This window comes from Asterias amurensis, chromosome 9 (assembly GCF_032118995.1).
Source record: "Asterias amurensis chromosome 9, ASM3211899v1".
Lineage (NCBI taxonomy): Eukaryota > Metazoa > Echinodermata > Asteroidea > Forcipulatida > Asteriidae > Asterias > Asterias amurensis.
The window spans coordinates 22,992,284-23,014,504 of NC_092656.1; the positions used below are offsets into that span (position 1 = coordinate 22,992,284).

At 40.1% G+C, this 22,221-nt stretch overlaps 1 protein-coding gene across 1 annotated transcript; it reads left to right on the forward strand.

Annotated features, from left to right (window-relative positions):
- The first annotated feature begins 911 nt into the window (after window positions 1-911).
- On the forward strand, window positions 912-21,577 carry LOC139942314 (uncharacterized). The gene is made up of 2 exons (XM_071939134.1): window positions 912-1,078; window positions 18,919-21,577. The coding sequence occupies exon 2, from the start codon at window positions 19,623-19,625 to the stop codon at window positions 21,528-21,530; it is 1,908 nt and encodes a 635-aa protein (XP_071795235.1). The 5' UTR covers window positions 912-1,078; window positions 18,919-19,622; the 3' UTR covers window positions 21,531-21,577.
- The last annotated feature ends 644 nt before the right edge of the window (window positions 21,578-22,221 follow it).

Sequence of the window (22,221 nt, forward strand, 5' to 3'; positions counted from 1 at the left end):
ACTAATATTCGGTAACTTTCGAAAGTCGGTTAATGGATTATACACTCAACTCAGGAGGCATGAAGTGACTTGGATAAACCTGACTTAGTATCGCCAAGATGCAATGCATCATCCGACCGCAAAAAACATCCTACTTCGTTGTAGCTGTGTACCAAAGTACAGATATAGAACAATGAGCCACTCCAACAGCTTTATTCTGCACCTCTTTGGAACTCTTTACCTGGTGCATGTTTCCCTCAATCCTAAGAGGAATATTAATTCATACCTTCAGTTGCCCTTAGGTTTTTTTCTCGTTTTTATATATTTCTTTGTGTAGCCCCATACCAAGAGTGGATTTGAGCCTTTTTTTTTTGGGGGGGGGGCGAATTTGTTTGTGATGTTTTTATATATTTGTTTATGTCCATCTGCCTCGCCCACTTTCACATTCCGGGCTCGCGCGCCATAAGCCCATCAACCTTTGCGCGCCTACAAGGGAAGACCTTCTGACCCATGACCTCCGACGTGTCCGTGTTTCATTCATTCTTCCTTTAAATGCCGTTGTGCTAGCCCTATAATCTAGGACTCTTCATCTGTGCTGTATAGTAAGTATAACACGAAATGTTTCAAAGGAGGGTGCTATCAGAAGTAGTTTGTATACAGTTCGCTGTATTGGGGGACATTATCTCCAAGGGGACAGATTCTCCTGCCACACCACAAAGATGAAGGACTTCCTTATCTGAATAATCGAAAGAGGGCGCTATACAGTTGTTACCAGACACCCATGTTTGTTGCTAGCTGCGTATCGCCAACCGTGGGGAATCATCGTCGTCGATTATCTGCTCCTCACGTCCGTAATGGTTAATTGAGCATGCATCCCGAGTACACTACAGACGATGCAGTCATTCTCCCCCTGGATCTAGCGTCTCGCCGACGGTATCATCCACCACTCTTAACTGCCGATGCACTCGTGGTCATCTCGACCATCTACCATCTCGACTCTATTAAAAGCCGATATTTCCGTCTACCAGAAACGCTGCATCTTATATTGAGGAAATGATGAAACCGAACCGACAGCCAATGGTTCTCACAATGTGAAAAGGTAAGCTCCAAGTATAATCTCGTTAAACAATCTCGATTGCTGTGAAATCAATTGTTTTGTGTATACACAACATTTTGCTCTTTTAAAGACACTGGACACTATTGGTAATTGTCAAAGACCAGTCTTCTCACTTGGTGTATCTCAACATATGCACAAAACAAACCTGTGAACATTTGAGCTCAATTGGTTGTCGAAGTTTGGAGATAAATATGAAAGAAAAACACCCTTGTCACACGAAGTTGTGTGCTTTCAAGTGCTTGATTTCGAAGTTGTGTGCTTTCAAGTGCTTGATTTCGAGAACTCAAATTCTAAACTTTCGGTCTCTACTTGACTTCAGAGGGAGCCGTTTCTCACAATGTTTTATACCATCAACCTCTCCCCATTCCTCGTTACCAAATAAGGTTGTATGCTTATAGTTCTTTTGAGTAATTACCAATATTGTCCAAGTAAACTGAGTGCAGGAATCATAAGTAGACGCTTTCTGACGTGGTTCAAATTACCAATCGACTCAAGAAAGCATTCGACGTAGAATTAGCAAACATTGTCAACAAACTGTTTGGGGAAAAAACCTGCTCCTTTTTTAACAACGAATCCTAGACAGAGTGCAAACTAAACTATTTGAACCCACAGCATATTGGTATTTTGTTATTCTACATTGCCTACGGAAACGAAAAATTCAATTCATATTTTTTTTTTCAGCAGAATATGTTTGTATTGAAGTGTGAGACAATTGGGTTGTAAAAATTCCAAATATTCTCTCAATGTAAAAGAGTGAAAAACACCACTCTTTACATTTCGAGTTGTCTCTTATATGGCTCTTTAAAAGAGTGGTTTTTATTTCACTCTTTTAAAGGGTTTCACTCCAGCACAGAGTGAAAAATCGCTCAAAAAGATGCTAACTTAAATCTAAAAGAGTGGAGGACCACTCAAAAAAGAGTTGTCCCTTATATGGCTCTTCGAAGAGTGATTTTTTTTCACTCTTTTGCATTTAGAGAGTAGGCCTAAAAACGTCTGGTTCTAAAAACTACATCTTGAAAATGAGTTAAGCGCAGGATGAGTTAAATTTTCATAAAAATTACCTCTTTGAAGACACTTGGATCAGATTATTCCGTTACTGTGGCCTACTTTTATGTGCGATATCTGGCATACCTTGTCATGTTACACACAACGTGGTTCGGCTGACACCCCGGTGTGCGTGTGTGACGCACGGTATTTTACACTGCTGTAACAATCCCATCGCTCAAAACCCATGACAGTCTTATTATTTAGCATCGTACAATGATAACATCATTGCTTTTGGTGGTGTTTTTAATCAACATACACAAGTGTGTATACTATGCTTGCAACCGTGGACCTCCCAATGTCCCTCTGTTGTTAAACTTGTTTGCAACAGCTCCCCTTGGTTTTTTGTGACGTTTCCCCAACTGTGGACCTTTCCCGAACCGTGGTCTTCGTTTGTTCTATAGTCCCCAGTGTTTACCTACTCACCACCACAAAAATCTGTGAAAATATCATCTTAGATTATCTTGTTTTAGTTAAAACAAAGACTTTTGTTTAATGCACGTCCTTATATGGACACGATTCATACGACGTCATCAACCGTGACAAATGTTTGCCTGTGACTTGGGAGCCAGTTTCCCCGTCCATTCAACTTCGTCCCAATGGGTGACTACTCGTCGCCATTTTTGTCCAAGCATGCCTCAGTGTTAGTTTTACGGGAAGTGTCGGCTGGCTGATGTCCATAATCTTTGTTTGGGGTATGTGGACACTAGGAGCGCAATTTTGGTTTGGGTGCAAGAGACAAATTCACCCACACCTAATAATATCATACTATAGTCTTGTGTCCTGAGGTCTCAAAATCAACCATCTGATGAACGCACACAACTTCGCGTGACAAGGGTGTTTTTTCTTTCATTGTTATCTCGCAACTTCGACGATCGATTGAGCTCAAATTTTCACAGGTTTGTTATTTTATGCATATGTTGAGATACACCAAGTAAAAGACTAGTCTTTGACAATTACCAATAGTGTCCAGTGTCTTTGACGGGTTTATTGCAGCAATAATTGTTAATAACACTTTTGCAGAATATGTGCCTGTGTAATTAGGGACTCACCTATTGGGAAGGCGAGACAAAACTGATTACCTTTAAAGTCCCTGGACACTAGTGGTTATTACTCAAAATAGATGATGGTTACAAAATCTACCTGGTAACGAGCATGGAGAGCTTTTAATCATATCAAACATTGCGAGAAGCGTCTCCCTCTGAAGGAACGTTGTTTTTAAGAAGGAAGTTATTTCTCACTCAAATAATATAAGACTTCAGCTGAAGCTTCTTATTGAGCATCTGCAGGCACGTACAGTTTGTGCCACGAAAGGTTGTTTTTCTTTCATTATTTTCTTGCAAATGCGAAGACCAATTGAGTCAAACACTTCACAGATTTGTTATTTTATGCATGTTGGGATACACCAAGTGAGACTACTGCTTTTTGACAATTACCAAACGTGTCAAGTGCCTTTAAAAAGAAGAAGAATAGAAATGATTAACATGCGTCCACAGCGTGCAGCAAAGCGGACAAAATTTCAATCCATGCTCCTAAAAATCAATTACGTGGAGATCAACAAAAGGTTGTGTAAAACTCATCTAGGGAGCACAATCTAAAGTGAAAAAGTAAATGCATGTAGCCTTATGCAAGCACACCATTTTACTGCATGGGTTGATTTCATTATAACGAGTTCAACCAAGGTCGGAAGACAAGCTATTTAAAAAAACGCATCGGTGTCTAAAGTGCTCATATTTTTTGACACTTTAAGCAGCACTCGCACGGGCTATACTTGCAAACTGTGAAGGGGTTTCCAGTGGATATCAATTCTATATATATATATCTATATATGAATTCACACTATAACAAATCTCCTGTTGAAAACCTCCCGGGGAAAATGATACTAAGTGGCAATTAGCTCTTGTTTACCCGCAGGGTGGAAGTTGACAGTTATTTGTTTAAAATTTAATTTAAAAGATAAAATTGGTACAACTCTGAGGCTCTTTTTTAGGTTCTTTTTCTTTCAGTGTGAGATAACAAAATGTCAGAGAATTTAGGGGTAAAAACTGTAATTTAAATTTTACAGTGGGGCCAACATGCAGGGGAATTGTCTTTACTCTGAAAGATTGTTATATTCAAGATATTTCAGTCCAATTTGTTTACTTATGCCTGCAGGGGAAATGTAAATAATATGAATAGAATATGATATTAAAAAGGAAGTATGCATCTGTGCACTTTTAGTGTTTACGTTCAGAGCAAAGGCTGAGAATTCCACTTGACCATAAGACGTGAGATAAGGCCAAAAACGGCAGGGAGGCTGGAAAAGACAAAAACACGTATAGAGAACGGATTGCTGAACTACATGACTGGTTGACAATGCTATCGATCATCCAGTAGACGCTTATAGAAATCAATCAGTCAATCAATCAATCAATTTTACCAGTTTGGAATCCATATTACGCTCAGGTCAGTGGACGGTCAGAACCAGTTACACTTTTGGGAAAGGTGGTTGTTTTCGTTTCGGGGGGATATTGGCTATGTTGATGATAAACATGCCGCAAAAGAACTTCGAGAAAAAAAATCCACTCAAAACATCCTTATGAAAAGTCAAACTAGCACCAAATAGTGCATGAATATTCGCTCTGAGGCTCTTTGAAGAAGTTGTGATGGAAAATAACCTACAGTGTTCACCGTAAACACATCGCCGCGTCGTCAATGTAAAAAGGTTGTATCTCGAATTTGATTATAACATCGTATCTTGCATTAGAGAGGCTAACCTCGATACTTATTTTTATAAAAGGGATTTTAACTCGGACGCGTTAGTATGAGCAATTCGTGGGTCAATATGACACATATGCCGGGTCATCATGACTACAAAATGGGACAGGCCCCATCGGAACCCGGACTCCGGGTCAATTCGACAGCTATTTTACTGTGTCCCTTGCTTAATTTTAGCAAGGTTGTAAAATGAAGCAATGTGTGACAAGATTTTCCTAGAGAACTATAGACAGTAGATTTTGTGTTTTCCTTTCACACAACGTACATTTTGTAAAATTGTACAACCACGCTACAACTTAGCAAGTGACCCTTGCTAAATTTGTCTCGTGTGAAAGGGGCTTATTACTACCTTGATTAAAATACAAATTCCACAAACACTTAAACATTCACCGAATACAGAGACCAACAAAACAATCACCAATGATAAATCATGATTGTCATTAACCAACGGCGTCATACCGAAGGTGTTAGAAGTTAATTAGCAAAGACAACAGCAACCTCTTGCGATGTTCTTCAGTAATTTCCCCCAAGATATCCTTGGGGGTGAGGGGTGGGGCTTGGGACTAGCAATTGACACATCTAACTGGACGGGCTGCAATCTCTGACTAGACGATGGAGATTATGATATTGAAAGCTGAATGTCCCTTGTGTACATTCGATACTCGAGGAAAGTAATATCGCGAAGTTTCTGATGATAATTGTCCTTGATTGCTTAAAGGCAGTGGACACTATTGGTAATTACTCAAAATAATTATTAGCATAAAACCTTTCTTGGTGACAAATAATTGGGAGAGGTTGATAGTATAAAACATTGTGAGAAACGGCTCCCTCTGAAGTGCCTTAGTTTTCGAGAAAGAAGTAATATTCCACGAATTTGATTTCGAGACCTCAGGTTTAGAACTTGAGGTCTCGAAATCAACCATATGAACGCACACAACTTCGTGTGACAAGGGTGTTTTTTCTTTCATTATTATCTCGCAAGTTAGATGACCGATTGAGCTCAAATTTTCACAGGTTTGTTATTTTATGCATATGTTGAGATACACCAACTGTAAAGGATAGTCTTTGACAATTACCAATAGTGTCCACTGCCTTTAAAGGGGAAGTAAATCATTGGTTCGGATGATTACATTCATTCTTATCCAAACACACACCAAACAGAAATATAACTCCTTTACAAAATGTCATCAAATTCGATGTGCCCTTCAAGGCACTGGACACTATTGGTTACTATTCAAAATAATTGTGAGCATAAAACCTTACATGGTAACGAGCAATGGAGAGCTGTTGATAATATACAACATTGTGGGACACGGATCCCTCTGAAGTAACGTAGTTTTTGAGAAAGGAGTTATTCATCACTAAAATATTTGAATTGAATCGAGACCTCAACTTGTGTGACAAGGGTGTTTTTTCTTCCAATAGTTCTCTCGTAACTTCGACGACCAATTGAGTTCAAATTTACACAGTTTTTTCGTATCCATAAATATGTTGAGATACACCAAGTGAGAAGACTGGTCTTTGACAATTACCACAGGTAGGTGTTCTGCAGTGCTTTTAAAGGCACTGGACACTATTGGTAATTACTCAAAATAACTGTTAGCATACAACTTAATTGGTAACGATCCTGGTTTGATTGGCAGCATATTACGCCGCACAGTACCTTGTTAATATAAATTGGGCTATGAGCTAGGGTCTCAAAATTCAAAACGTAGTCCCACATTCCTTGCAGGAAATTACTGAATGTGCGGGTAATATGTATATTCCTAGAAGCTTCTCTCCAGTCCAGCAGCCAGTGCAAAAATGCACAATGCTGAAAGCTGACTGATGATGATGATAGGAAGAAACTATAAATAAATAGTAAATGATGATGATGATGATGATTTCTCCGCTTCACCATCTCTTTGTGCACCAATTTCGTACCTCTATAATGTGTTATTGAACACAATTCTTGACCAAAAGGTAGCTCTGCATTGACCTTGTGCTAAGAATACTACCCATGCCACTTGTATTCCATTTCCATGGCAACCATATACCAGATAATTACTCCGTTATACCTGACTGGTTTTTCCCAATGACAGGAAGTGCTCTGATCTCGCGCTGTGCACGTATACACTAGCTTGAGATAATAACAGCATCAAGAAGAGAAAAAAACATGGTTTGGGGACGAGGTTGCATTGTGGTAAAATGGTCTGGTTACCGTATTTGTGGTGTAACAGATTTTTTTTCCAACAACATTCTTGTCGAGACCATACCGGCTCTTTTCGAGTAGACACACATAAGAGATTTTCACATGGTTGTACCCGCAAGTTTACTATTTATGTATATACCATGCAAGGCTTTAAGCAATACAACAGCATTGTCATTCAAAAACGCATACATACCGATACTTATACATCTGTGCATATCTAAACCTTGTGGTTTATTATTTGGCACTATTAAAACAGCTTTTAACTACCGAAGAAGTGTTGCAAGGAAGCTTGTTTACGATTGTACAATTTCTTCACAATTATCCTCACCATTCAAAACTTCAAGCAACACTATCAACATTGTCATTCAAAACGCATACGTACAGGGTATACATCTGCGAATATTAAAACCTTGTGGATTCTCATTTGACAATACTAAAACAGATTAACATCAACCACATAAGAAGTGTTGCAAAGCAGCTTGTGCATCTATCTCTAATCGTATTTGTCTGGAGTAAAGTCGTCAATCAGATGATGCTCCTCGTGAGCAGCATCGCCTCTACATCCAGTCCCTAGCATGCCGAAGTAGGTCAATACGATACTGATTATCCCCATGCAATGTGTTAGTTTAGCGCAAAGAGAGATACCGTTTTACTTTGTCAGTGACATAGATCAATATCTCTTTCCCATCGCCAACGTCACCATCAGTATTGTCATCAGCGACCCGTCTTCTTAAAGGCACTGGACACTATTTGGTAATTACTCAATATAATTTTTAGCATAAAAACTTACTTGGTAACGAGCAATGGAGAGTGAGAAACACTGTGAGAAACGGCTCCAGAAAGTAATTGCTCACTAAAATATTTGAAATTGAATTCAAGACCTCAGCTGAGGTCTCGAAATTAAGGCATCTGCATGAAAGCAAACAACTTGTGCGACAAGGGTATTTTTTCCTTCGATTATTCTCTCGCAACTTCCACGACCAATTGAGTCTAAATTTTCACAGGTTTGATATTTTTATGCGTATGTTGAGAAACACCAAGTGAGAAGACTTGTCTGTTTCCCAGTGCCTTTAAGCATTATGAAGGCCAGGCCACTCGCGATCCACCCGGCCGATCGTTTTCAAATTCACGCTACGGTTGACTCAATTTTACGGAACCAACCGGAACCCGGGGGTCTGTATTCCGTAGGGACGTGCGCGTATTTTATTGTCTGTTTCTAGGGTGCGTAATCCGGCAATCGGCATGGCTGGCACGCCGTTGCCAATGAACGTGTACTGATTGGTATTTGATTGGAGAAAATGCGAGGTCGTGCAATACAGTGGAGGCAATAATAATCATTTTGTGGCATGGGTGTTTTCAGGATGACTGAATTCCGCGAAAACACAGGTAACATTTCGTGTCTCCTATTAGTTATGCGACAGTTTCTATAGAACGGCAGATTGAAGACCACAGCATATTGTGGTTGAAACGTTGGGTTTTCACACCACTAGCACTCAACCGAACTTTTTCTAAGGCCAACACCACGACATCAGCAGCAGCAGCTGCAACGACAACAACATCAACAGCAAACAACAACAAGAACAGCAGCAGCTGCACCAACAACAACAACAACAACAACAACAACACCATCAACAAAACAACATCAATACAATAATAATAATAATAATACCATTTATATAGCGCCTTTTCCTAAGGATACAAAGCGCTCAGAGAATGACAGGAAAAAACAAAAAAGGGAATGCAAACAAAAACCAAGAGGAAAACCACGACTAGGCAAAGCTAGCAGCACTTAGCCAAGAAAGTCCCGCGCAAATACACCCAACATAATACGAGTTAAAATGATTCATTGGTTTGGTTTGGTTTGGTTTGGTTTGGTTTGGTTTGGTTTGGTTTGAGTTGTGCCTTATTCTTGGTATTCGTGCCTTATGTACACTTGCAACACCTTACTTCGATTTGTTGGAACATCGACGAACTGAAGGATCACTCACGAACACGTATTGTAGTCAATAAAGCAAACACATCTCACTATTAATTTTTTTTTCACAAAAAAATATCCTTTTCCCGTAATCCAAATACCCAGCGGGCGATACGTGCACCGTGCGTCTGAAACTGGAGGTATCACGGAGATGGCGGGTATAGAGGTAGCGCGTTATGGCCGTTGCGTACTGATGCTCGCTGAGGGATATCAAAGGCTGGCATGGCCTCTTTTAATAGCAACACGTATACTATACAACAAGAACACGGAATGTCTTTGCCGGTGGTATTTGTCTTCAATCCAATCCGGCCTGGTGTTTGTTCAGACCGCTGAATCCGACAGCTGAGAACACACTTTTAGGCTGTATTATATTTGGCATAAACGGGTTGGAATCGATGGTTTATTACCGATTGCAATAAACTGCACGGGTGGGGTGTCCTAAACAGTTCGACTGATTTCTGTTTGAATTATCTTACAATACCTTCTGAATATATTGCTTAAAACACTCTGAATATTTCGAATTATATAATATAAAAAAATCGAATGAGATTGGGACTCTTCTATTTAGTGCATGTTATAATTTATTGTACCTTATATGAAATCAAGGACAAAACAAAAATTGAAAGCACAAGAACTCCATAGGGAAATCATAAAGACTTGGATGCTCAAAGTCTTTTGGAAACTGCACGGGAAAATGAACAGACATGATCAGACTTTTTGAAAATTACTGACTCCAAGTCAGATTCTTTTATTGTCAATTATATCTTTAAAGGCAGTGGACACTATTGGTAATTACTCAAAATAATTATTAGCATTACACCTTATTTGGTAACGAGTAATGGGGAGCTGTTGATTGTGTAAAACATCGGAGACACGACTCCTTCTGAAGTAACGTAGTTTTCGATAAAGAAGTAATTTTCCATAAATTTGATTTCGAGACCTCAGATTTAGAACTTGAGGTCTCGAAATCAAGCATCTGGACGCACACAACTTCGTGTGACAAGGGTGTTTTTCTTTCATTATTATCTCGCAAAATCAACGACCGATTGAGCTCAAACTTTCACAGGTTTGTTATTTTATGCATGTTGAGATACACAAAGTGAGAAGACTGGTCTTTGACAATTACCAATAGTGTCCAGTGTTTTTAAATTCACTGGTAAATTTTCAAGTTTAGTATTTTTTCCAGACTGCAGTCTTCTCACTGTATCCCAACATAATGTGCACAAAATAACAAACATGTGAAAATTTGAACTCAATTGGTCATCAAAGTTGCAAGAGAATAATAAATGAAAAAACACCCTTGTTGCAACACTTTGTGTGCTTTCAGATGCCTAATAAAAGTACTTTATTATTAGAGTGTGAAATTACCTCTTTCTCAAAAACTACGTTACTTAGGAGGGAGCCGTTTCTCACAGTGTCTTATACTATCAACAGCTCTCCATTTTTTGTACACGCTAACAATTATTTTGAGTAATTACCAAAAGTGTCTAGTACCTTTATTACAAAGATGACGACCAAAGTGAAGAGTAATGTTGTCCTTTACGGTTTGGTTAACCCCATCAATCATTAACTAACCAATAGAATCCTCCCGGGGTGGTTTCGAGTTCCTGTGTCATTGAGCGGGGTCGAGGATCGGCCGAGAGGGAGGGGGTGGGGTGTGATAAAAAGAAAATCTCCTCGTGACAACCTCGTTCCCCACGGGTACATCTGCCAACCTTCCCGCCTGCCCACTCTCCGATGAATGCTTCAATTTCTTAATTACCCCCGATCCGCACGTTTCCAAACGACGGAGGGTTTTTTCTTTCTTTAGTAAGGTCACTTTCTAAAATATTCATTGCGCTGTGGTATGTGTGGACTATAAATACACCATCAGGAAGCCATGTGGAGCAAGTTGCCTCTAGTCCTTTTGTTTTTAGTCTCGACTGGTAGGCTGAATTTAATACCCTAATGGATCCATGGAAAAGGCCCAGCAGCTCATTATGGTTTTATTTTAATATAGTTCTCTGGTGTTATATATATAGACTTAACTTTAGAAAGAGAAACGCGATGCGAAACTGTGTCATAGTTTAAGGCACATGACATATTTGATAATATTACCCAATTATAACGTATTAGCATGCACTGCAACTTACGTGGTAATGAGCATTGGGGAGCTGTTGGTAATATTATAAACTATTATAAGAAACGACTCCCTCTGAAGTAAAGTTGTTTTTGAGAAAGAGGAAATTTTTCCGACTTATCCGTAAAGACATATGACTGCATGAGTTGATACTGCAGTTTTTACAGCAGTCCGTTGGTTCTGTCACCATAGCAACGAACCCACAGATCACAGGGACCAGATTAGGTATGGTTTACAGATTAAAATAGGACGGTTCTCTTGTTTCAATTTCAAAATGAAATTCTGTTGTTGTCAATGTAGGGGAAGATGTACATGTACATGTATACACATTCAAACCGGGAACCCTACTGTCAACAAGAGGACAGAAGGGTCACCGTTTGGGTAAACCTCCCCAGTTGGGTAAACGTCCCCAGTTGGGTAAATGTCCTCAGTTGGAGAGTGTATACAAAACGAATGCGAGTACACACAAAAGAGGACCAGAGAAACTCGGTTGAGAAAGGTCCCCATTTGTAGAGGGTGTACACCTCCAATGTGAGTAAAGACAAAAGACTCGACAATGGTCCAGGTGTGGCGGTCTTCCGCCGTGTTCAGTTTACGGGACTCAGTACGGCACTAACAATTGACTACTTTCGCTTGCTGTGCGCAGGCGTCGCATGACGTAACGTTACCGTATTTGGTCATTCAGAAAACTGAATACGGCGGAAAGTTGAAACAGCCACACCTGGGTCTCAAAGCTTTTTATAGTAGAGAGGGGTTATTATTGGAGGTATCCCTTTGCTCAGTTTGATATGGGGGGGGGGTCCCAGGACCCGACGAGTTATTCTCCCTCCAAATAAAAACACCCCTACGCCGGTGTAACTTTCCAAACGTCTAAACATCAATCTTGAAAAAATATGTCCATACACCTCTCTCGGCAAATAGGACCATTTATTACAAGGCATATACGTCATCCAAATTACCTCAAGGTGGAAGTCAACAACCCCCAGGTCACAATTTGACACAATTCTTACACTCATGTATCCCTTTTAGGCTCTAAAATATGTCTAGAATAGAATACTTTTAGAGCCTACAAAATATTAATGAGGCCGACACACTGTTTTCTACTTCTTCACTTGCCTAGAATGCATCCACAAAACAACACTGAGCTGTGAACACCGGTCTCATTCCCAATTTATAGAGGGGGCAAGAGTGTCCAAAGCCCGGCGGGAAGATCAACGTTTCTTCCCGTTGGGAGGGAATGTGTTCGTCATGCAGGTGCGATCACTGGACGAAAAATAATGAATAGCATGAATTTTGTTGGCGCGTTTTACTTTTTGTTGTCACTTCTAGTTGTCTCGGAACTGGGCGCTGGGGAACGATCCTGGAACGTGATGTGCATCTTTTGGATATGATGAGCTAGAAAAACACATTTCTCTCAACGTTTAGAAACACTGGAGGCATTTTGAAAAGTATTGGAAAAGACAAGCTCGGAATAACCAGACATGGTCATTCTTGGTCACACTATAAACACACAGTTAAGATCAGTCTTTGACCTTACTGAGAAATCGGCCCCTGGTCTTGTGCAATGGTTTTTCAAATTTACTTCTTTATCTATTCATTTTTGTAGTCGATTCTACCCTTGACCCATCACCAAACTTAACCCCTCACGTTTTTGTTTATAAGAATATTTTGAAAAATTAATGGTTATTCACATCATTGTTTGAGAAAGGTTCCCTTTCTATGAATATTTTGCATTTGCCTTTGGCATCCTTAAAAACAAACTTGGACGGTTGGAGGTCACTGACCCCGACCTTTCAACCCCGAGGCGATGATACGACGTCATCGAAGCCCTCCAAAACCTCTTAAACCTCGCTCTATCTGATTAATTCATAAAATGTTTTGCTCAATAAAAATAAATAGCATAAACACGTGCTACTTTGTTGACAGAGTATGAGATGTCGAGGATGAGTTTCCACTGTTTGTCCCTTCAGGCGACACACTGTCTCTCAAGTTTCATTTCGTTTCGTCTTCACACTACTTTTGTTTTTGTCGTAAAACTTGTCAAAATACTCTGACTTGAAAGAGAAGATACTTTGACACGAAATACAAGGAGAAAATTCCATATTATGCATTACTGGCCTTGTATATATAATCGTTCATTCCCTATCAATTCAAAGTTAGTAGTTTGATTTTTGCTTTGGTTCATAAGGCAGTCACTTTTGGTGTCAAAGACCAGTGTCCTCGATTGGTGTATCACATGCATAAAATAACCACGATTTGGGCTCAATTGGTTATTCAGAAATTGAAAGAAAATGATGACAAAAACGAGGAAAACACCCTTGTTACACAGAATTGTGTGCATTCAGATAAATTAGAAGGCTTCATGCCCGAAACCGTTGTCATACTCATGTTTTGGAGTGACAAACTACCTTTTTTTTCTAAGACTGTTCATTTATTTACTTAATTGTCCGTTTCTAACAGTGTTTTATTACCGAGAAGGTTTTTATGGTCATTAACTCGCAGGAGTAATTACCAACAGTACACCTTGCCTTTAACGACCGCATTTCTTTATTGAGCACCAAAGTTTGCACATTAATTTTTGTGCTGAGAATTTTCAATTCATTCTGAATTTTTATATAAATATACAACAAAAACGGCACTGAGTTTTGCCTTTTTTAATTGTGCAAAAATTCCTCTTTGGAATGTACAAACACATGTGTCTGTGATGACGTTATGTTTTAAATTTCCCTCTGAAAGAATATCAAATAAAAAGACATGTTGACATTTTAGCATGAGGACACTATCTTTTGGAAAATGTGTGCATCACCAAAGACTTACTTGACCTTGTGGCTCATGTGAAACAGATTTTAAAACGCAATTGTTAGTGACTGTGTCAGGTTCTTTTGGGGGGAAAATGATTAGAAATTTAAAGTAAAAATGAATTTTGGGTAACTAGTTGTAAACAACATTTCCTTGAATCAAGTCGGGTTCAATTGATACACTTTTCAAAAGACCATATCTCGTACCAATTATTTGTACAGACAATTTAAAGGAAAAACCACATCTGTCCATCATTTATACTGCCAATTAAAACAAGAAAAATCGCAGGTGTGGGTTTGCCCGAAGGCAAAGAGAACTGATTATGCATGGCGTCTTTACGATGTGCACCAGGGACGATTCATAGTGTGTCATATATTGCGTGTGGCCACATAGTTGGGACTTGATTGGGCATGGTCTTTTATTATTCATCTCTTATAATAGATGGAGGGTTTCGCCGGTAAACGTGAGTAAGACACACTCCAGTAAAGCACTAAAATTATGATAAATATGATAAGAGGTTTATGATGAAGTGGATTGTAACAGTGAATAGCTACACATGCAAATCAAGAGGTGATTGTGGCGCTTCCGGTATACAAACACGCGCTGGGAAGTCCAAAGCACTCAGTATCGACTGAAGCGCGTATCCGGGGATAGGACTACCGACGGATGTGCCTTGGTGACGGTACAGAGTTAACTGCCCGATCTAGATCAGCTCGTAGGAAGATATATTCTTGTGTCACCGATAGTGATCGTTCGTTAAATTTAGAACTACAAATAAATAGATAATGAGATGAAATAAGGAAAATATACTACTTAAAATAGTACCACCTCTGTTTTGTGTTTGTTTTCATTTAAAGGCAGTGGACACTATTGGTAATTACTAAAAATATTTATCAGCATAAAACCTCACTTGGTAATGAGTAATGGGGAGAGGTTTATAGCATAAAACATTGTGAGAAACGGCTCCCTCTGAAGTGACGTAGTTTTCGAGAAAGAAGTAATTTTCCACGAATTTGATTTCGAGACCTCAAGTTTAGAATTTGAGGTCTCGAAATCAAGCATCTGAAAGCACACAACTTCGTGTGACAAGGGTGTTTTTTCTTTCATAGTTATCTCGCAACTCCGAAGACCAATAGAGCTCAAATTTTCACAGGTTTGTTATTTTATGCATATGTTGATATACACCAAGTGAGAAGACTGGTCTTTGACAATTACCAATTGTGTCCACTCGCTTTAAATATACTACTTTCATTTGTTTTCAAATTCAAATCTTTAATGTCCAATCTTTAAAAATATAAAATTTAAAAATGTGCATGTCTCAAATTTATAAAAAGCTCAAGCACAAGACAAAAAACATCTTTTAATAAAAGAAATATATAGACCAACATTTTAGACAGTGCAGTATAACAAATAGCTATTTCTCTGTTATTATCAATAAACAAATAGTTATTATAACTACATATCTCTCTTGGGTTGGTTGGCTCATCAACGATAATAGCTAATCACTGATATGTACAATTCCCCTCTATGCTTGTCTATGCTGGATCTTATTGTTACATACAATCGCATTGTGTTATTATGATGCCCTTTATTCATAATAATAAATCGCATAGGCAGGGTTCTATAATATACTGCTCATTATTATGGTTATGTGATACTCACTGTGTGCTCATGTAGGCGTGTCTCTATACGTTTCAGATAATACCCAAGGCAGCTGTGTTCCACTAACCAGTATCTTAAAGACAATTAGTATACACTATCAATAACACTGCTTTGGTAACCTAGAGGCGTTTAAATCTCACTGAGATAAACTCCACCCCACCACCCAAAAATAACCGTATGACACAGGGTGCTACGAGAACCCCTCTCCATCCTCCACATTTTACTCACAAGTTTATAAATATTTCGACTTTAGGCGAACATTAACTGTGTACAGTTCGAAATAATATAGTTTTTCACCACGGAGGAGTATCAGATCAAACTGCCTCTTTAATATTTTAAAAAATGTGTTGGTATGTATTGTTGCTGTCGTTTTTATAAGGTGAAATTGGCCGTTCATGATCACCGTGTCACACTTTCCTTAACGAAATACAAGTGCTTGTAAATATTCTTCATGAGAATTGTTGATCCTGCTAGTCCAAAACTCAATTTTTTACATCTTAAAAGGTTTGTTTTTACTAAGTTATATTGACTCTGATGACTGAGTTTTCAGAGCTTTGTTTGGTCACAATAGATTTCACATAAAGTTATCTCAAAATAGGGCGAGTAACCCGTCCTTACTGAGGACTATAACCCGAGTCCTAGGACTATTTTTGTAAAGTCCTAAATTGGGACTATCTTTGTGAGATCGACCCCTGGTCCTTAAAAGCAGCCATAATTTAAAATGTATTTAAACCAATGCTTGTATTGTCGGTGAAACCTTACAACAAAATGCGAGCAATTAATATTATGTCTCTTTTCAACTGTTATGTTCACAACTTTCTTTGAAGTGACATTGTCCCACATGGAAACGTTTTACCCGGATAACACTCGGTCAAGTTAGTTTGCCAAAAATGATCCGTCAAATTGGGTGATCAGTCTGGACAATGCTTTTATCTTTTGACAGCCATTTCTTTTAAAATTATACAGACGGCAATCGACCTCGGAACAGCCGTCAGAAATAGCCGTCGGTAAAGACACTATTTGCATGAAAAGGCATCGGTGATAATTATTACGGAGACTGAATGCACATTGGTTTTTTAATAACTTGTAAGATGAAGCTTGAAGAATAAATTGATAAGCCAGATGTTTACACGTTAAAGACAAAGTATACGGGTAATTGGTCATAATTAGAACAACGAATATTAGCATCAATCTGAAGTAGAGAGGAGCAATTAATCCTCCAGGATAAATAATTATCATCATTACGAAAATACTGCCGATTTCGTTTAGACCTTTTCCATGGTGCAGCCATCTTGAATTTCTCCCATTGATATCAATGTTGCCAAACCGAGGCTGGAAGAACAAAATAGCCTGGTTCCTTTTTGCAAAATGATTATTATCAATCATTATTGTTATTCGATACATGGAACACGACCAAGACGGAGGGGTCGAGGCAGCATGATAAAGGTCTATTAGACAAACTCAAGAACTTTGTATTCATGAAACAGCGAATGCTAAATGATATGTTAATATCAAAATATTGTTGACATAATTGCTACATAGTCCCTAAGTGGTTTTCAAACTGTTGTTCGCGAGAAATGAACGCGAGAAATGTATAGACCTACCAATGAGTGTGGCTGTGCTAAAGCGTACTCAAGTGTTGCCATAAGCCCCTTTCACACAAGGTCAATTTAGCAAGGGTCCCTTCTCCCTTGCTAAATTGTAGCATGGTTGTACAATTTCACTCAAATGTACGTTGTGTGAAAGGACAACAAATGTTTCTATACTTTCCATGATCTCTTGCAATATCTTGTCAAACATTGTTGCATTTTACAGAAGGGACCCCAGTTAAATTACTGTCGTGTGAATAGCACTATTGTGTATCTGTTAATTGTCGCAGTGCAATATTCTGTTGTTGTTTTGTTTTACTGTTATAATGTTTTTCAATGTATGTTCACCACAAGTTCCGCTTGTTTTTGTTCTGTCACCACTGTTAGTTGTTTTCAGTCAAAGTATTTTTAAAGGTTATTTTGGGTGAAGTGGTAACTGAAATTAATTGAATCTTAATTCGCAAGATGGCCTAACGAAATTAGCATATTAAAACCGCTGAACGCTGTAAATTCCCAGATTATCAGACCATCTTTATATATCTTACTCGTGACAAATGATGTCCCGTCAGAAGAAAATTAATCTTCTTTTCACCCACTGAGGTCAACGTTAACATTTCATTAAATACTCAATCTGCAGCACCAGCAAAACATTACGTAGATCCACGTGGAAAAATGGTAATACCGCTTAAAGGCTCTGGACACTACTCAAAATAATTGTTAGCATAAAAATGTACTTGGTAACGAGCAATGTAGAGCTGTTGATAGTAATAAACCATTCCATCTGAAGTAACGTAGTTTTTTAGAAAGGGGTAATTTCTCCCCCGCTGAAGCCTTTTGTTATGCATCTGAAAGTACACTAAGTTGTGCAACAAGGTTGTTTTCACTTTTCTCTTGCAATGTCGATGATCAATTGAGGCAAAATTTCCACAGGTTTATTTTATGCACATGTTGGGGTACACCAAGTGAGATATTTAACTGGTCTTTGCAATTACCAAACGTGTCCGAGTGCCTTTAACATTAACTTTTCAAAAACTGTTCAATCTGCATCACAACCTTGAGCAGATCCATGGAAAATACAGCTTAAAGTTTGAGTGGGGACGTGGGCCGAGTGTAATATGCATATGAGCTTTGCAATAAGGGGGCGGGAGCCTTTAAATGGGGCCAAGAAAGCATGACAAAAATTAAGGCGGGAAACGCAGTTCTGCAGTTGTGCAATACATAGCTGCTCTGACTGATTAATGAGCTCGTGGTAATAGGTTGGGATCAAGGACGAAGGAAAATGAAGACGACATAACACATGATTCACCACAGGGAGAAAATAATGCTGCCGCTGCTTAGCCATGCGTTAAGGTTAATATATATAGCGTATAGGCTCACCTCAAGCCAAATGCCTCTAGAGTAGCCCGTGTAAATTATTTGTAAGCCCTCTTACTGATGCTTGTCTGTGTAGTCTTCCCTTGCGTTCTTGCTCGGTGCTGGTGGGTATTACACTGTGTAGTCTCCCCCTTCAAGAAGAACCTTAATGCTGACTCGATCCATGGAGTGTCGGTGACGTTTCACGTCGTGACTTGCTCGAGCCCCACGGCATCCACTTACCTTTTTTTATTCTCAGAATCGCCCGTACCCACACCGCATATACCTTGCGTTTATTTCCGTTCTACCTCTCTTTTATTCATGCACCCACAGGGATCCACGGACAAGGTGACAGTTCACGGGGACCGCGTTAACTGGCGAAGCAAGCAGCCGTGCGGCGGATGGTGGAACGGACTGGCTGATTTGACAAACAACGCCACGGGGTGATTTAACAGTACGACTCGAGAGAAGACTACAGACTTTAGGGCACGGAGGGGCGAACGACCCGGGATGCAATCTCCACATGATGTACGGGAGCGTAACGGAGTGGAGAAAATTCTCCTTTCGCTGATTAAGTTAACGACCATATTATTCCTTCATTAGTTGTAGTGGACTTGCCAATGACGGTGTTCTACCTCCATGGTTCAACCATTTCATGGACATCGTTAGCCGGAGGAAAGTGACTGTAATAGGCGTTTTAATCGAATCACATTACCTTAGATAGCCTTTAATCGACTCCGTTTTGTGGTCTTGTAATTTACAGTGTGGTTGAGAAGCTTACAGTGATCGAATAACCGAGTAAATTTACCGATACTTGATCGTGAACACTACATCCAGTGAAAATTCGTTGCGAGTACAAACCAACGTTGCCCTGACACCGGAATGCAGTGGTGATATACAATGAGTGCAGTAGTGATATGGAGTTACTACATTAAGGTGAGTGGTAGAGATAAACAGAAGAACAGGGATTATACTTGCTACTCTATAACTCGTCTGTCTGTCAGTATCGCCTCGTGTAGTTGACGCCGTAATTCACCATGTTGCTGCGGATTGAGGTGGTAATACTAGTCATCATAGTTGTCGTTGCAACGGGTGCAGAGATGGCTCCCGTGTGCCCGAAGGCATGCGACTGCAACGACATACTACTCACTGTGAACTGTAGCAGTATTGGTTTGAAACGGATACCAGACACACTCCCTTCAAACTACCGTCTCTTTAACTTTGACAATAATATGCTGAGCGTCATCGAGGATGATGACCTGGTTGGGATCGTGAAGACCAGGTACCTGTCCTTATCGAGGTGCAACATCACCAAAATCCAAGAGGGCGCTTTCAGGTCCGTCTACAACTTATCTGAGCTGTATTTGGCGGGAAACAGGCTCAACGCCGTACCGAGAGAAATTCGGAACCTCAGCCGTCTGCAGTTGCTGGATATGAGTGACAATAGTATAGACCGTCTGGCAAAACACAGCTTCACTGGGATGACCAAACTGCAGAGGCTTCTACTAGACAATAACAACATCACGATCCTCGCAAAGGGGTGCATGACTGATGCCGACAGGCTCCGTGTGCTTTCCCTCAGGAATAACGGCCTCCATACCGTCAAATCAGGCACGTTCCACTGCCTGGACAATCTGGAAGAGTTATACCTCTCAGACAACACCCTCTCAAGCCTGCCGTACGGCTGGCTCGTGGGTCTGTCTAACCTTCGCCTTCTGGACCTCAGAAGGTCCTACTCGGCCAACGTTGTCTACGACCAACTGCCGGACGGTAACTCTACGAAGGGTTGGCTTTTCCCGGGACTTTCTCCTCTTCTAGAAACGCTGGATCTGGCGGAGAATGGGATAACTCGCCTTGAATATAATGCATTCCTGCCTCTAGAGGAGATGACTCGTTTGGATCTCAGCGTGAATCAGATCAGTGACTTGCCCCTGGGTGTCTTCTCTCGACAGAAAAAGCTACAACGCCTGGACCTGAGTTATAACCTCCTTACAAACTTAACCGATGTTCTGTTTATGGAAGGAGCTGCCTTGGAGTACTTCGACCTTGGGAATAACTTATTTGAGGTGCTCGTTTCGGAGCCCTTTCAGAATATGGAGAAGCTGCAGTTTTTAAGCTTGCAGCGAAACGTCCTGTACGACATTGAGTTCCTGTTGAAGGTGAGCCTTCCCAACTTACAGGAATTGAATTTGGCTTCTAACACCATAAACAATGTCTCTGAAATTGGACTCACGTCCTTTCAGAATCTTCGGAGACTAAATTTGAAAAAGAACAGGCTGGTGGAAGTCCCGAATGTCCGAAATTTAACCTTTCTGACCAATCTTGACTTGTCCTGGAACGGGATCACGTATGTCCCGTCTGATGCATTCCAAGGGACCAACTTGAGGGAGATTGACCTCCAGAATAACTACATCATTACCTTGGACGAGAGGACTCTGATGGATTTACCGAGGCTGGGTGCCGTACGGGTTGGCAACAACCCGTGGAAATGTGACTGCGAGATTAAGTGGTTTGGCGAGGCGTCCATGAACCAGGAGTGGGGCCGCGACCTGAAGGCTGCTATCTGCGATTGGCCGCCCAGTATGAAGCACACCATGGTAGTCGCTCAAGACCGGGACGTCCAGTGCACCACCTACCCTCCACCTGTCTCAGTCATCGTTCTGGTAGTCATATGGATTGTGATTCTCCTCATAGTAGCTACGGCAATACTATTGCGGACTTACAAGATCCATCGCATTCGGAAGCGACGTCGAAACAAAGAGGGCCGTAATGAACAATCACCGGTAGACCAGCAACAACAACCACCTCCAAAGAAGCCTGAACCAGTCAAGGGGAAGGGGAAGGGAAAGGTCAAACCTCCAATAGGTCAACTTATTGAGATGAAAGACAGGAAACCTTTAAATGGGTTGAAGGTCAAGCCCTTCGATCGGGAATTCTACGTGTGACGACACCAAACAATTTTTTGCAGTTACTAAAAACGGTATCTTATTTAGCACGGGTATTTTATTATATTGCTGTCTTGTATGAGGAAGTCGGTTGGCGCCTATAATGCCAATGTCATACAGCTTGAGGCACTCTATTTGAGACATGTTCTCCTTACAGAATGACATTTCTCCATGTTCATGTTCTAAACCTCAACCCGTGGACAGATTTCACAAAGAGCTAAGGTTGATCTTAAGGTATGTATCAATGTTAAGCAAATTGTGAATTAACCATTCATCTTAAGATGGGTCTTAAGTGCCTTGTGAAATCGAGCACTGGGCAGATATCACAAAGCACAGAGATTCATCTTCAGCTGGATTGTCAGTATCATCACAGTGATGTGCATTAGTTGTTAACACACATCGCATAGCAGTTAAGGTCATGGCTTGCACTTACTATAAATCCTGGCTCTTAGTGAAATCGTGCCCTGGAAAAGCAAAAGGCAAACTGTTTTGCAAGCGGTTCTTGTATTATTAGCACATGCACATGGCAATATCCATTGTGAGCGCCTAGTCAAATCTGCTTGGTCGATCAAGTTGCTTAAGCAATTGTTTGTCTGCTGAAGTACAAAGCACAAACAACAAACTTTATAGTTGGTCCTTGGTGAGATGAAAGCGAAGGTTTGGCCACCAGACAATAAATTATTGTTTGGCG